General features: G+C 40.8%; 3 protein-coding genes across 4 annotated transcripts in view; all 3 read left to right on the forward strand.

Moving 5' to 3' along the window:
- Positions 1 to 4,997, forward strand: part of LOC144013754 (nuclear receptor subfamily 1 group D member 1-like) — a 74,794-nt gene extending 69,797 nt beyond the window's left edge. For both annotated transcript variants that reach the window (XM_077512935.1, XM_077512939.1), the window contains 4 exons: positions 1,590 to 2,113; positions 2,203 to 2,388; positions 2,493 to 2,703; positions 3,663 to 4,997. In XM_077512935.1, the coding sequence (XP_077369061.1) occupies positions 1,590 to 2,113; positions 2,203 to 2,388; positions 2,493 to 2,703; positions 3,663 to 3,859 (1,118 nt within the window). In that variant the 3' untranslated portion in view covers positions 3,860 to 4,997. The remainder of the gene's footprint in view (positions 1 to 1,589; positions 2,114 to 2,202; positions 2,389 to 2,492; positions 2,704 to 3,662) is intronic.
- A 408-nt stretch (positions 4,998 to 5,405) lies between these two features.
- slc61a1 (solute carrier family 61 member 1) lies at positions 5,406 to 7,561 on the forward strand. The gene is made up of 2 exons (XM_077512946.1): positions 5,406 to 5,563; positions 5,799 to 7,561. Exon 2 carries the CDS (start codon positions 5,866 to 5,868, stop codon positions 7,300 to 7,302), a length of 1,437 nt encoding a protein of 478 aa, XP_077369072.1. The 5' UTR covers positions 5,406 to 5,563; positions 5,799 to 5,865; the 3' UTR covers positions 7,303 to 7,561.
- A 153-nt stretch (positions 7,562 to 7,714) lies between these two features.
- On the forward strand, positions 7,715 to 13,964 carry LOC144013758 (protein lifeguard 2-like). The gene is made up of 12 exons (XM_077512947.1): positions 7,715 to 8,340; positions 9,400 to 9,490; positions 9,934 to 10,022; positions 10,098 to 10,162; positions 10,248 to 10,301; positions 10,379 to 10,429; positions 10,516 to 10,555; positions 11,526 to 11,563; positions 11,697 to 11,784; positions 11,873 to 11,968; positions 12,161 to 12,214; positions 12,315 to 13,964. The coding sequence occupies exons 1-12, from the start codon at positions 8,326 to 8,328 to the stop codon at positions 12,462 to 12,464; spliced, it is 831 nt and encodes a 276-aa protein (XP_077369073.1). The 5' UTR covers positions 7,715 to 8,325; the 3' UTR covers positions 12,465 to 13,964.
- Positions 13,965 to 14,547: the final 583 nt, after the last annotated feature.

The raw sequence follows: 14,547 nt of genomic DNA on the forward strand, positions 1-14,547 counted from the left end.
TGCAAATGCAAATATCAGTCAGCACACACATCATCTCCGAAACAGCACACCATGATGAAACGTTTTGTTTTGTTTTTAGCCTCTATGCTGGTTCTATATTGCAGGAAGTGAGAAAACGAGTGTGTATTTGGGTGTGTATTGAGTAAACAGCAACAGTCCAGTAAATCATCTCACCTGCATGATTTTTTTTTTTTTTTTTTTTTGTGCCGAGACACTTCCAGCACAAGCTGTGCTTTGTCAAAAGTTTTGACATTTCAAAACTTTGCCGTTACCTCGTGTAACCCAGGCACACTCAAGCACTCTTACTTTCCACGCATGCCCATCTTCCGTTTTCTTCATGCGGCTGTGTCTGTCTCTTGGAGCCCACCTCTTCTCATCCTTCTGCTCACAAGCTCAGTACCAGTGACATCACGCTCACGTTGCCCCACTGCCCTACTTACGACAGAGGGAGAGGAGGGAGACGGTGGTGGATGAAGGAGAGAATGAGGCAGATGCTAGCAGGGAGTCTATAAATAGCTGCTCCAGCTGATGGTTACCGTGGGAAGAGGGAAGGGGAGACGAGTGAGGAGAAGGAAGTTTGCATCTTGCAGCATACATGAGCTCTCTGTGAGAGCCTGCAATAGTTCTGTCTGTTCTTATCACATTGCGGTAGAGTTCAATCGCGTATTTTGAGTTTTTGTACACAGTAAATTCAATTTTTTGAGCGGGACCAAATAGACTCAGTTTAGATTAAAATGTACACTTGGAAGAGAGTAAAATATAAAAATAAATAAAATGTCACTCAAGGTTTGAGGAATGAACTCATGACTTTTAGCTTGGGAACTTGGCCACTCTACCACCTGAGTTATGCCACTCCTACTGTTTGCTTATCCAAGAAGAGATGAAAATGTTGATCTCTTGGAGTTGGAAAGATTCCAGCTGAGATGAACGATATACTAACACAGCAAGAGCTGCGTGGCTCAGGGAGTAGATTGGCTGTCTCACAACCTGAAGTCTTGGTAAAATTTATTCTACAGAATGTGTAGCCAATAGGGATGTAAGGATAACGGCAATATCATGATATCGCAATATTAGAACTGCCACAATATATTGTCGTCATGTCACAATATTAAAAGCAGTACATTTGTTAAAAAAAAAAAAAAAAAAAGTCAGGTTGATTTCCATTTGTGCAGTTCTAGCACCCTCTGCTAGCTAGTTTTTTTTAGTGCAGTTAAATTTCACAAGGCATGTTTTGGTCCTTATATCTTTAAAATCCATGCTAATGGTGAGGTGAAGGGGCACGCAATATAATTTTGAACCGAGTCAATATGAGGAGTAACTCAATGTGTGTTTGCATTAGCAAGTAAGTGTTTAATGCATTTCTGTAATGTCCAAAAGCACAAGATTGTTTTTTTAGTATGAGCTAATTTTTTACGATATTGTGACCTTTTTTGTGTCGCCAACCTCCCCACCATATTGTGATTAATTATCGTATTGTGACCTTCATATCGTTATATTGTGATGTTTGGATATCGTTACGTCACTAGTAGCCAATAAAAATAGCCCATGATTACAAATTCTGACCTCTTCACTTGCTATGTTTCCTGCAGCTGTACGTTTTGGCCGCATCCCGAAAAGAGAGAAGCAGCGACTTCTGGATGAGATGCAGAGCTACATGAATAGCCTAAATGAGTCGGCTGCCATGGATATGGATGCGTCGGCCGTGAAAGATGCACCCCGCAGCGCAGAAGACGGTAGCTCAAAAGAGGCCATCGGGGCCACCTCCCGAGCCTACCAGGACATCTTCAGTGGCAGCGGCCAGGAGAGGACAGCCAAGAGGGCCAAAATCATCCCCACCAACAACGCTTCTCAAGATTGTAATTTCCGGCAGATTTCTGGACAAGCCCACTCCGCCCACAGTTACCAGTCTTGCCCAATTGCTCCTGATGACAACCAAGTGACTTTCCACAACATGGACAATAATCGCTACACATATGTAGTGTCAACAAATCAAAATCATCAGCCAAGTGTTGACACAACGCAAAGAGGGTCTGCCAATTATTCATGCAAGGCGGGGAGCGCCACGAATCAACCCTCCTGCCCATGGAAGTTAGCTCCGGGAGCTAAAGTGTTGGTAAGTGCAGGGGGAAAAAAAACAAACAACATTTCTGCATTGTCTCAGCTGACTCAAAACTCATGCATTTCATTTCTATTTCTTTAAAGGCCTGTCCTCTGAACGCATGCCCTGTATCTGGGGCAGAGCGCACCAGTCAGGAGATTTGGGAGTCCTTTTCTCAGTGTTTCACCCCTGCTGTCAAGGAGGTGGTCGAATTCGCCAAGGGCATCCCAGGATTTCAACAGCTTAGCCAGCAGGACCAAGTCATGCTGCTTAAATCAGGCACCTTCCAGGTAGCACATTCATCATAACTACTCTCGAGCCATGTGTTGACCTGAATCCAAAATGCGGAAGTTGCAGAAATAAACAGAATGTTGTTGTTTTTTTTTTTGCTTAGGTTCTGATGGTGAGGTTCTGCTCCTTGTTCAATGCTGCAGAGCATACGGTGACCTTCCTGAATGGTCAAACGTACCCTTTGTCCACCCTGCGAGCTTTGGGCATGGGCTCCCTACTAGACGCGATGTTCGACTTCAGTGAGAAGCTGGCCTCCATGGGGTTAGAGCCTGATGAAATGGCCCTCTTCATGGCTGTGGTGTTGGTATCAGCAGGTGGGAAATGCTCACATGCTAATCGGATGTTGTAGCCAGTTTCAGTGCCGCCTTGAGATACGAGTGACTTGACTTACAGGTCTTTTGAGATACAGTGCAAGCCATCATTTTGGCTGATTATTTTTTTTTCACAACAATCTGCAGTTTGGCAGATAGTGAACAATTCTTAGAAGAAAAAGGGGCTTCAAGCTATTTGTTGCCACTCAAATTTAAGGTTTACTGTCCAAATGAATATCAAACAAAGATAATTGCAGATTATGTATTTTAAACAACAAGACAATTTTGCTAGCGTAATGCTAACACTAAATGGGAAATTCCTTAGACAGGCTAATGAATAGCATTTCTGTGGGGTTTATAACACTTTCAGGAAAAGATATTCTATTTAAATTAAACTTTTTTTTACAAGGTATTTCCATTCCTTAAAATAAATCTGTGAATTCCAAAGCTAATGAAATTAAATCAAGTAAAATATATGAATATAGTTTGATTATGGCAGGCTGAGCAAATATACAGCACATTGAATTTATTGGCCTGTTTACATTAAATTTTAAGTAATTCAAATTGATGGCAAGTTCATAAATGAATTCAAATACATAAATTTTAAGAATTAGCATTTAAAAATTCCTGAGTGGGCGTGACTGTTGCCACCTGGATTGAAACGCAATTCATTAATCATGATGCACAGACTGTTTAATTATTTACATTCAATATATTATTTATTACTTTATGTTTTTATAAACCACAATAAAAGAGTGCTATTTTCCTTTTCAAACCAATTACAAAAATATTGAACGGATTAATGCCATTTCCATTTCTGTCAATGATGAAAGATGATTTGCGATATGAGTGCTTTGCATTACGAGCGTAATCACAGATCGAATTAAGCTGTTACTTCATGGCACCGTTGTCCAATATTTGATAGGCCACATTCTCACATCTGCATCCTCTGATCTCCTCAGATCGTTACGGAATCTCAGACATGCTCGCTGTTGAGCAGCTCCAGGAGGGTCTTATCCGAGCTCTGCGGTCACTGATCAGTCGGCGCCATCCAGATGACAGCTCGCTCTTCTCCAAACTTCTCCTGCGACTTCCAGACCTCCGCACCCTCAACAATCTGCACTCCGACAAACTTTTAGCCTTTCGCATTGACCCTTGAGCAAACAACGAGCACAGCAGAAAAACACATCCCGCATTCACACACACTTTACCTTCCAAGAGTGGACTTTCTTTGTGAAAGATGAAAAAGGAGTTGTGTAATCCAATGAGTGTGTGTGTTTTTTGTTGTTGTTGTTGTTGTCGTTGTTTTTAATGAAAAAGGTACCTTTTTTTGTCCAGTTTTTGGGATACATGAATTATACAAAAAGTGATGTGTGCACACAAACCGCAACACCTCTTTAGAGTTTAAAAAAAAAAAAAAAAAAAAAAAAAAAAAAATCCAGCATCAATGTAACTCATTGTGTAAAGTTGATAATACCCTGTTAAAAAAAATAAGCTAAGTATTTCTAACTAGTTTAGTTAAAACTTACACATGCCATCTCTGAACAGACAACTATCATATATCCATGATCTTAGGGACCATTTGTGACATGTCATGAGTCAGTTTGTTTTGAAGAGAAAGGGAATGTGTATATAAATACATAGCATAATCGGGGGTAAAATAAATAAATAGTGTATCACTGTTTCACCATCCACATTAATACTGGAATGAGAACATCCATATATTATCACCTGTACACGACATTGTTTTGGCACTATATACAAAATCTATCTAAAGGCATTTCAAATTATTCCACATAAACATTGTGTTTGCATTAACATCAGTATCCAAAATGGCAAAAGTTATGGAAAGTCTCTGTGCATGTTTTGTAGTTCTATTGATTATTTTCTTGGTGTGTATATATGATGTTTGTCCAAATGCGACTGAACAGATATAATGGATGGGAGTTTGGTAAAAAAAAAAAAATAATAAGAATGTTATGCTGACCTTTCAGTACAAGGTGGGGGTTTTGGGTTAGGGGGCTTTGCACAGGAGGACACTTAGTAAGGATTCTAGACGGACCTTTAACACACTGCCTGAATTGAGATGATGTAACCAACCAGCATAATCCCTGGAATCACCAGCACTCACTCCACATGCACCCTGCGTCTGCCCCCAATGTTTGTCATACAAACTAAAGAGATATTTTAGTGTGGGAGATCCTATTTGATTGGTCGTCTCACTGATTGCTTGATTGATCATGGCTGATTGAGCACTTGTACAGTTTGTAAATTTGTGTTCTTTAATAGAAACGATATAAACCTCAGATTGTGTATGAATATGCTTGTGTGTCATTTGTTTAATTAAACATTTGACCTCCAGTCTTTCCCAGATGACTTTGGTATACCCAGGACTGGTCGCCAGCCAATCACTAGACACATATAGACAAACAACCATTCATACTCTCATTTAGTCTTCAAAGAACCTGACATGCATCATTTTTAATCATAAGAAATATTAAGATAAATATTGTCATGAGAAGTCATTGCTTAGTTAAAATGTTATCTTGACAATGTTGTATTTACATTGAATGTGGAAGTCACAATCTCAAACAAGGTTGTCTACATTGCGCAATAAAGATGCAAATGTTCTTTTTATTAAGACGAGGACAAAAACTTGCATTTTAATGAAAAGTTAAGTCAAGTCGTTCCGCGTAGTACGACTGCCTCCTAGTGGCTAAATACGAGACCCGGAAGTAAACGTTCTCTTGTCAAAAGGCAACGGCATACTTTTCTGTATTCAACACTTCCACTGCGAGTTTATTATGCTTAATGGCATAAGCTGCTCTTTCATGTCACAATAATGGAACCGTCTCACAGCTGGGTAAGACATATTACTACCTTAATTAGGGGAAAAACTTGAGTGAGTTACCGTAGTAGTAAGTTAGCTGGGATGCTAGCGTCAGCTAAACAACAACAACACGCGACAATCGAGTTAGCGACGCATGTTATATTCGTGATGCACTGAGTGTTATAATAGAGATGATATGCTGAAATGTAATTGTGAACACGACTGTTTATATAAGCGGAGCAATTTGTGTGCCTTTTCTACACCACAGATGCTAACAATCAAGAATAAAGGAGTGGTAAACGTCCTAAGAAAGCAGGTTTGAAGTCTGTGACGCCATGTTGGTGACGGCGTACCTTGCCATAATTGTCCTGCTTGCCCTGTGTGCTGGCCTCGAGCTGACAGCACGTCGTCTCAGCCCACCTCAGCCCACTCAGACGGCCGCAGCCAACCCAGCCTTCCGCCGCTTCCAGAACATCTTCCTCCGGGCCTACCTCCTGGCCCTGTGGGCAGACTGGCTCCAGGGTCCCTACCTGTATAAGCTGTACCGCCACTACAGCTTTCTGGAGTCTCAAATAGCAATCATTTATGTGTGCGGCTTGGCCTCTTGTGTGCTTTTTGCTCCTTTTTCAGGCTGGCTCCCCCAAGTCCTGGGCCGTAGACAGACTTGTCTACTCTTCTGTGTGTCTTACTCTGCTTGCTGTCTCACCAAGCTATCGCGAGACTATTTTGTTCTAATTATCGGCCGCATCCTGGGCGGTCTGTCCACATCCCTGCTCTCCACCACATTTGAGGCCTGGTATGTACACCGGCATGTTGATGTCCACGATTTTCCCAAGGAGTGGGTCCCCAGTACCTTCAACAAAGCTGCCACATGGAACCACGGGCTCGCTGTGGGAGCTGGCCTGGTGGCGAACTTGCTCGCTGAGTGGCTCCACCTGGGCCCGGTGGCTCCTTTTCTTCTGGCTGTCCCCTGTTTGGGGTGCTGTGCCTGGGTGGTGTTGACCGACTGGGGCAAGGAAGAATCAGAAGAAGGACCCAAAGGTGACAAACAGACGCTTCTCCTTGGAGATTTGACTCGTATGTCCGCAAAGGCCCGGTTCTCACGCAGCTGCCATGATGGACTCCGGTGTTTGCTGTCAGACAGGAGGGTCATGTTGTTGGGTGGCGTGCAGGCTCTATTTGAAAGTGTCCTCTACATATTTGTTTTCCTGTGGACCCCAGTCCTGGACCCTCATGGGCCTCCCTTAGGTATCGTATTTTCCTGTCTAATGGCTGCCTCAATGGTTGGCTCCTTAATGTACCGCCTCGCCACCTCCACGCACTACCATCTACAGCCCGGGCACGTCCTTTGCTTGGCTGTTTTGATGGCGTTTTTCTCATTCTTTATGCTGACATTTTCAACCGCGCCGGGCCAGCCGAGGCCCCACGAATCCTTTTTCGCCTTCCTGCTGCTGGAGCTGGCCTGTGGCCTTTACTTCCCTGCTGTCAGCTTCCTCCAGGCCAGGGTGATCCCAGAGGAGAAGCGAGCTGGCGTACTGGCCTGGTTCCGCCTACCTCTGCATTTGCTGGCCTGTATCGGGCTGCTGGCGCTCCATGGCGAGGTCTCGGGCACAGGCGGAGGAGAAGGGGGCGGCGGTACCAGACACATGTTTGGAGGATGTGCTGTCATGATGCTGGCAGCGTTGATGGCTGTCGTCAGTTTGTTCACGCTGGGAAGAAATGACTCGGACCTTAGACTGGAGGGAGCCAGAGGAGAAGGCGAAATGGACTGAAGGACACCACAAGTTTTATGATGGTTTCATGTCTGTCAATGTAATTTCTTTTCAGCTGAGGTTAGAAAACAATTAAAGGATGGAGAAGGTCAACAACTTACTAAATTTGATGTGAAATGTAATCAGGTACTGAATGACAATGTAAATGTGACTGCCATATCAGACTGCAAACTGCTAATGCAATATCTGAATATTATTGAATCAATTTACAAGGTATAGAGTGCGTGTGTGTTTTGACATAAATCAGAGAATACAGAAATCTGTACATGTAAGCGTCAATATTTAAAACAAATTAATTTGATATGAGGTATCAAAAGTAAAATATAAACATTGTGAAATGATGTACAATATATAGCAAAACTGATTTGCATAATGTTGCATGATTTATGTAATGGTTATTGACACCAAAGGTTATCTTTAATGTGAGTCAGATTTACGATAAACACTATACACTGATGGACCTTGATTTTCATAATGCACACTGAAATTGGTTGGTTGGATGGTCGTTTAACTGTACAAAATAGTATTCAGTGCTCAACCTTTAATGAATGAAAAAGTGAAATTTCTAGTAGAAAATTCAAGAGCTGAAATGCAATCCAAATTATACGTGTTCAATGAATTATGTAAGAAGCTTCCCACTGCTGCGTTTTCATTACTGTTGAGTACTAAGCAGAAAAATGTTAAAATCAAAAACATGCTGAGGCTATTTGTCTCGTAAAATAGTTAGCTGTGACGTCACATAATACATTTGACAGGTAGAACTTTCCATTGACACATGCACAGATGTCTCCCACGCAGACAGGCCATTTGTCTCATACGGGACAGGGATTGGGTCCCACTCCCAGCCTCGTGTATCCTGCAACTTCACCTGGATTCTGCGAGAACATCCCTACGCGGGTGAGGGAGGGGCAGAGCCGCGCGCAACCTGCTACTGCATAATTGCTAAAGAGGGACCGTCGTCCCCACATCCAGCCGGCACTCCAGTCCAAGTGGTGTGGATCAACTAGCATTCCGGCCAGAATCATGACGCAGGACAAGGTAGGAGCTCAATCGTTAGCCCATATTTGTAATATTACGTAACACGTCATTTAATTTTCATCACGCAGCGCCACATGCGAAATGTACCTAATTCGAGTCTTATTTGATTAACGTAATAATTTGTGATGCATTTAATACTTGTTCGATAATTCAGTGTGTCGGAACCAAGTCGGTCATGATAACTAGGTTAACATAATACGTCATTATTAACTTGCTCGTACCATGTGACCGTGTACATCGCCACAACTTTAGGTATAAAAGCTGTGACATTAAGTTTAATTTATCTAAACTTCGTGTTGTATAATGTAAACGCAATGCATCATACAGAAAGCTATTTCTAGTAGTTTGACTTAGCCCATTTATCTTCGACAAATCGACAATAAAGAACAGATCTTGATTTAACACGCGTGGATAGATACGCTACACAATTGATTTTATTTCGAGTGGGACTAAATAGACTCAGTTTAGAGTAAACTTTAACGGTACTCTACATAATTTATTGTGTACTGTGGATGAGTCGACGAAGGCATTCGAACGAATATTTAGGTCTACAGCTAAAATGTTAAGGCCACAGGATCGCCTTCGATTCAAGTTTCATCACAATTTATAAACAATAAAATGATCTCAGGAATGCTGGTACAAGTTGCAAAGTTTAATTGATGTTGGATGTGCAACTTAGTTGTTTGTGGCAGCCTGACAGTGCTGTGGCCAGTCTAACGTACAGATTAGAGATGGTGGTACTGAAGAAAAGACAGCAAGCAGAGCTGGTTGTAGCGAAAATGAAGATGCTAGTTAAAGATTTCTTGATGAGTGACTAGGAGGGATATGAGCTCATCCGTACATGCTCTGCGATTGGCTGGGAACCAGCCCAGGTGGTACCCCAACTCTCACCTGTCACTCTAATGAAGGCAGGAGTTAAAATAGTTGGGATGGGTGCTGAGCCCATCATGTGGCTCATGTGTTTGAAAATATACAGAAGATATTTTAAGTCATACTCGTCAAGTACTTGTACTTGTGTTATTAATTTAATAGAGAGTCAACTATAAATTTTGCTTTCAGCCCACCCTTGCTAACAAGACCCCGAGTGACTCGTCTGGCGGGCAGGCCTCAGTGTCACCTGCTCCTCCCAGCTATGAGGAAGCCACTGCAGGTTGGTTGGAATTAGCTTCTTCTTCAGCAAGAGCTGAATTTGCGCGGATAGATTGATTTTTTCTTTTTATTTTATTGTGCAGGTGTACCAAAGATGCTGGCCAATTAGTATATTATGTTAATATTGTCTTTGAATACAGTACGACTCACTAAGGAATCTGTATATGAATTTGTTAGTTTGGATTTTCTGGATTTGAATCCTGACTCCTGTGTGGAGTTCGCATTTTCTCCTAGCAACATTGTCTCTTGTTTTTGCAAAATATTACAAAGAGCTAAATTGCATTGCTGTGTCTAATATTGTGACTGCAAATTCCTGTTGCCATGGTAATATGAGGAGCCATTTGTTGGGTGGCTCCTTGTGATGGTGTGGCCTATATTTGTGTCTCTTTGTGGTCATCAGAGATTACATATACATTCTTGTCATCTTCATATAATGGATTACAGGCATCAGTGAGTCTTGCTACAATGATGAGGAGATGTTAACAGAATTTACCTGGGATGATCGTAACATCCGGAGGGTCTTCATACGTAAGGTACCATGAGCTTTATGTTTTAGGTTATTTAGACAGTGATGAAAAGCAGAATAATCTGTGTTCATTTGGTTGTAGGTGTACACCATCCTGTTGATCCAGCTCTTGGTAACTCTCGCTATTGTGTCTCTTTTCACTTTCTGGTGAGACAACCTTTTTTCTCTTACATTATGTTCCAAAACACCATATTTCACATCCTTTTTTTTTTATTTTATTTTATTTTTTAAGCGATCCAGTGAAGGACTACATTCAAGCAAACCCTGGGTGGTACTGGGGCTCTTAGTGAGTACAGCCAGTCGAGTTACATCCTCAGCTTCATCTGGCAGCTATCTAACATGAATGTTGTTTTTGTGTTACAGCGGTGTGTTCTTTGTGACATATTTGACTCTGTCTTGCTGCTCTGGACCGAGGTAAAGCGTCACATCAACAACACTGAAAACAAATCACACATTCATCATGACGTCATATCAAAAATCTCATTCGCTCACTCCTACAGGAGACAATTCCCATGGAACCTGATCCTGCTTGCCATCTTTGTAAGTGCAAAACATATTTCACATATTTTATTCTATTAGTAAATTGCTTGTCACCGCAATACAAAATGAAGTTTACATGGCTGCAATGTAATAAAAATAGATAGAATATTGTCAATGTATACTCCAGACACAATGGTAACCTCCCATCTCATACATATTCATTCATTTATTTCATTAAATTTTTTTATTTCATTCCTTCAAAAAAAGTGAAATGAAAAGGGACAGAAAGAAGTAAAACTTGTGTTATCTGCCCCTGATCCACAACAACAACAAAATCAACACAAAATAAATGACAGCGAGCGGTCAAGACACTTTCAATGTAAAAATTCTATAAAAAATAATTCAGCAGCATGCCTTTGTGCTATATGTATTTTCCAGTAATTGAGCTTTGTCAGTGTCAGCTGGGCGAACGTGTCATCTGCGTGACGTCACTCTCGCGGCACGCATGGATTTTTTTTTTCTTCACTCACTCATTCACACACTAAGCTTCTGTGGGTGACTGAGTGAAAAAAAAAACAAAATTTGTGCGTGCTTTCAAATTGCCGCGGGAGTGACGTCACGCAGCTGACACGTTCGCCCGGCCCCGTTTGCGACACGCCACCCCCCGCTCTGCGATTGGCTGGATTGTTGTAAACACTGTCTTTCCACTGAAACGTCGCGCTGTTTACACAACAAACACAAAATGGCAAAATACAGGCTGGGAAGGTGGGGGTTTAGGACGAAATTACCACAAAAGATGAACAAAAACACAGATGTGTAGACTGAGAGAAAGTTAAAGTGTGTACATCCTGTATTTAAAAAGTGCATTTTCCTGAGTGAATCCGGCAGACAGCCCCTTTAACTCCTGTATCAGATCTCATTGAATTGTGCAGGTGTAATATTGTGTCCAATGAGCCTAATGTTTTATGGATGTTGCTACTGTCGCGACAATGGCACAATACTTTTTTTGTCTCGTGTTCTTTTATTACAGACCCTCTCGCTCTCCTACATGACTGGGATGCTATCCAGGTACAAGTTGTTTGTTGATGGCCAGTGACAGGCATAGCATAGCATAGCATAGCATAGCATAGCATAGCATAGCATAGCACATAACTTTAACTTCATGAATGCAACAACCATATTTTGCTGCATGTTAAAAAAGCTTCTACAACACCAAGTCGGTGATCATGTGCCTGGGTATCACCGCCGCGGTCTGTCTCCTCGTCACAATCCTGAGTTTCCAAACTAAGGTGACATTTTTACCTTTGCTCCCTTTTGCTTTGCGTTTGATACAACACAACACAAAGTATAGAGTGAAAACATGCTGTCTCCATCCAGATGGACGTGACATCATACCAGGGCGTGCTCCTTATTTTCTGTATGGTCATGTTCATCTCTGGGCTGGTGCTTGCTGTTGTCCTTCCATTTCAATATGTAAGTACTGTAAGAGTCACATTCCTTTTATGGACAGTGCAGCATTACAAAGCAGTAACTTCTTCATCCAATCAAATGTTTAACTGTTTCTAAAGTCTACATTTTGTAAGAAGGCAGTGCATTCTTTATCATAAGCATTCTGATTTTGAATAAACTACAAGTCTATTTATCTTGGTAATTTATGTGATTTAGGTACCCTGGTTGGATACCACCTATGCTGTTTTGGGAGCCATATTGTTCACCATGGTAAATTTCCAACGTCAAATCCAAGAGGAGATTATGTGGTGTTTTAAGCACGTGATTACAGCCCGGATTCACTTTTATGTGTATTTTATTACCTTTGCAGTTTTTGGCATTTGACACCCAACTCCTCATGGGCAACAAGCGGTATACCATGAGCCCAGAAGACTACATCTTTGCCACTCTCAGCATATACCTAGACATCATCTACATCTTCTCTTTCTTCCTCCAAATATTTGGAACAAGATGGGAGTAAAACAACAACCTTAAGGGAATATTAATATGACTAAATATTGGTCAGTAAGTAGCAAAAGCTTTTTTTTGGTAAATGTGGTGACAAATCCTTGAGGTGTAACTCAATTTTATTTATTTTTTTGCCTGATATTCATATTATTGTGAATCATTTGTGAAACTGTATGTACATTTCTGTCAACATTAGGTATGTTATGGAGTGCTTAAATCAAATAACCCGAACATTCAAGTCTGCATACTGTATAATGTAGATCTAATTAATGATGTGCATCATTTGCAGTACACCATGCATGACTCTGAAGGGGGGGGGGGGGAATGCCTCTTCCGATGTACATTGTCATTCAGTTATCAGATTGAGGTTTTTGTAAAGGTTTTCTTTTAATTTTGACTGATAGATTATGTTTGGTTCATAAGAAACATTTTCACTGTTAATGAGGATGGAATGTGGCTTATTGCAATGTCTCATGTTAAAATGTAATTGAGCAATTTGTGTAGGCAATTTCCGTTTCTGATTTGTTGTTTAGGTAGCATGTTATCCGAGTGGTTAGCAATTTAGCACATCTGCCTCACACTTCTTTTGGGAGTTTGAATCTAAGCTGCAGCGTCCCTGTGCGGAAGTTGCATGTTCCCACTGTGCTTGTGTGGGTTTTTTACGGGTACTCCGGCTTCCTTCCACATTCCAAAAACAGATTACGGGTGTCCAAACTTCAAACTTTTTCATTGGAAGGTCACATACAGAAAAATGGAAGAATACGAGGGCCGCTTTGAAATCCTTTGACATTAATTTAAATACACTGAAATCAATCTAGCAAGCAATTGTGTATTGTTTATATTTTCTAGTCACAGTATTTATGAAAAAAAAAAAAAAAAAAGCTGTGAGTGCATAGAGTTTAGGATTTTCGAGATTTTGGTGTTTCCTCGGTCCTCTATCCATCTAGACTAAATCCACTCCTGCAGTGAACAGCGACTAAATCTCCACATTCATAACAAGAACTGTAGTAAGCTGACCATTTTAAAAACAGTTACTTGAGGCTCATTAATATTCACAAATCTGGTCTTGACAGAGCAGAAAGTGGAAGAAAATTTGCCTCTAGGCCATAGTTTGGACACCAGGGTTCACTGTAGCTGTGATAAGCAGACACTTGTTTGTCTGTATGTGACCTGGCGACCAATCCAAGGTGTACCCTGCCCCTTGCCCAAAGTTAGCTGGGATTGACGCCCGCCTCCGACCTTGGTGAGATTAATATGGATAAGCATGATAGAAAATGAATTGATGGATAGATTTGTTGTGATCTGATCACAAGGTTTTTACAATAGTGCCATTGGCAAAGGCCTGATCTTGAGGAGGGCTAGTAGTAGCCTATATATTTTAGATTTAGTTTTCTATGACAGAACTATATATTTTAGAATATACAGTGAAAGAATGTTTATTTTTGAAAGTCAAATGAAGTGGCCTTGGAATTAATGTTGAATGCAAAGTAAAGTGTGACCACTGCATTTCATTGTAGTGTTACAAATGTTCATTATTAAAGGTTTAATGTGTATAACTGTATCTTTGATTTATTGTAAACATTCTAAACATCTGTCAACACTGACGTGTATGTATATTCGAGTTTACAAGGCTTTGCCACTTTGGGTTTCCTATATAAATTTGAGTTTCACAGCTAAATATGTGTAGTTTCATAGGGTCTCTTAACTCACTGGAAATATTTTAACAATACAAACAGCTCCTCACGCAGAATATTGATTACCAAACAATGTGCTGTGCTTCATTACTGTGTGCTGCAGAAAATTTTACTTAAAAGGCCCGTAAATTATTGATATGATACTGTATATTGTAGATAATGTATCTTTGTTCTACTACTTTGTGTGGCTCATTATTATTATTATTATTATCATTATTATTATTATTATTATTATTATTAGTATTAGTATTAGTATTAGTATTAGTATTATTTACAGTCACGGCTATCTGTTTAAAAATAGTTTTTCCACGTCGTTGACAGAAAAAAATGTCACGGTCGACGCGGGTAACTGTGACGTCAAAATCAAACGCTAACTTCCGGCCCGCACCCAACCAGTAATAT

The sequence above is a fragment of the Festucalex cinctus genome, chromosome 2 (genome assembly GCF_051991245.1).
Source record: "Festucalex cinctus isolate MCC-2025b chromosome 2, RoL_Fcin_1.0, whole genome shotgun sequence".
Lineage (NCBI taxonomy): Eukaryota > Metazoa > Chordata > Actinopteri > Syngnathiformes > Syngnathidae > Festucalex > Festucalex cinctus.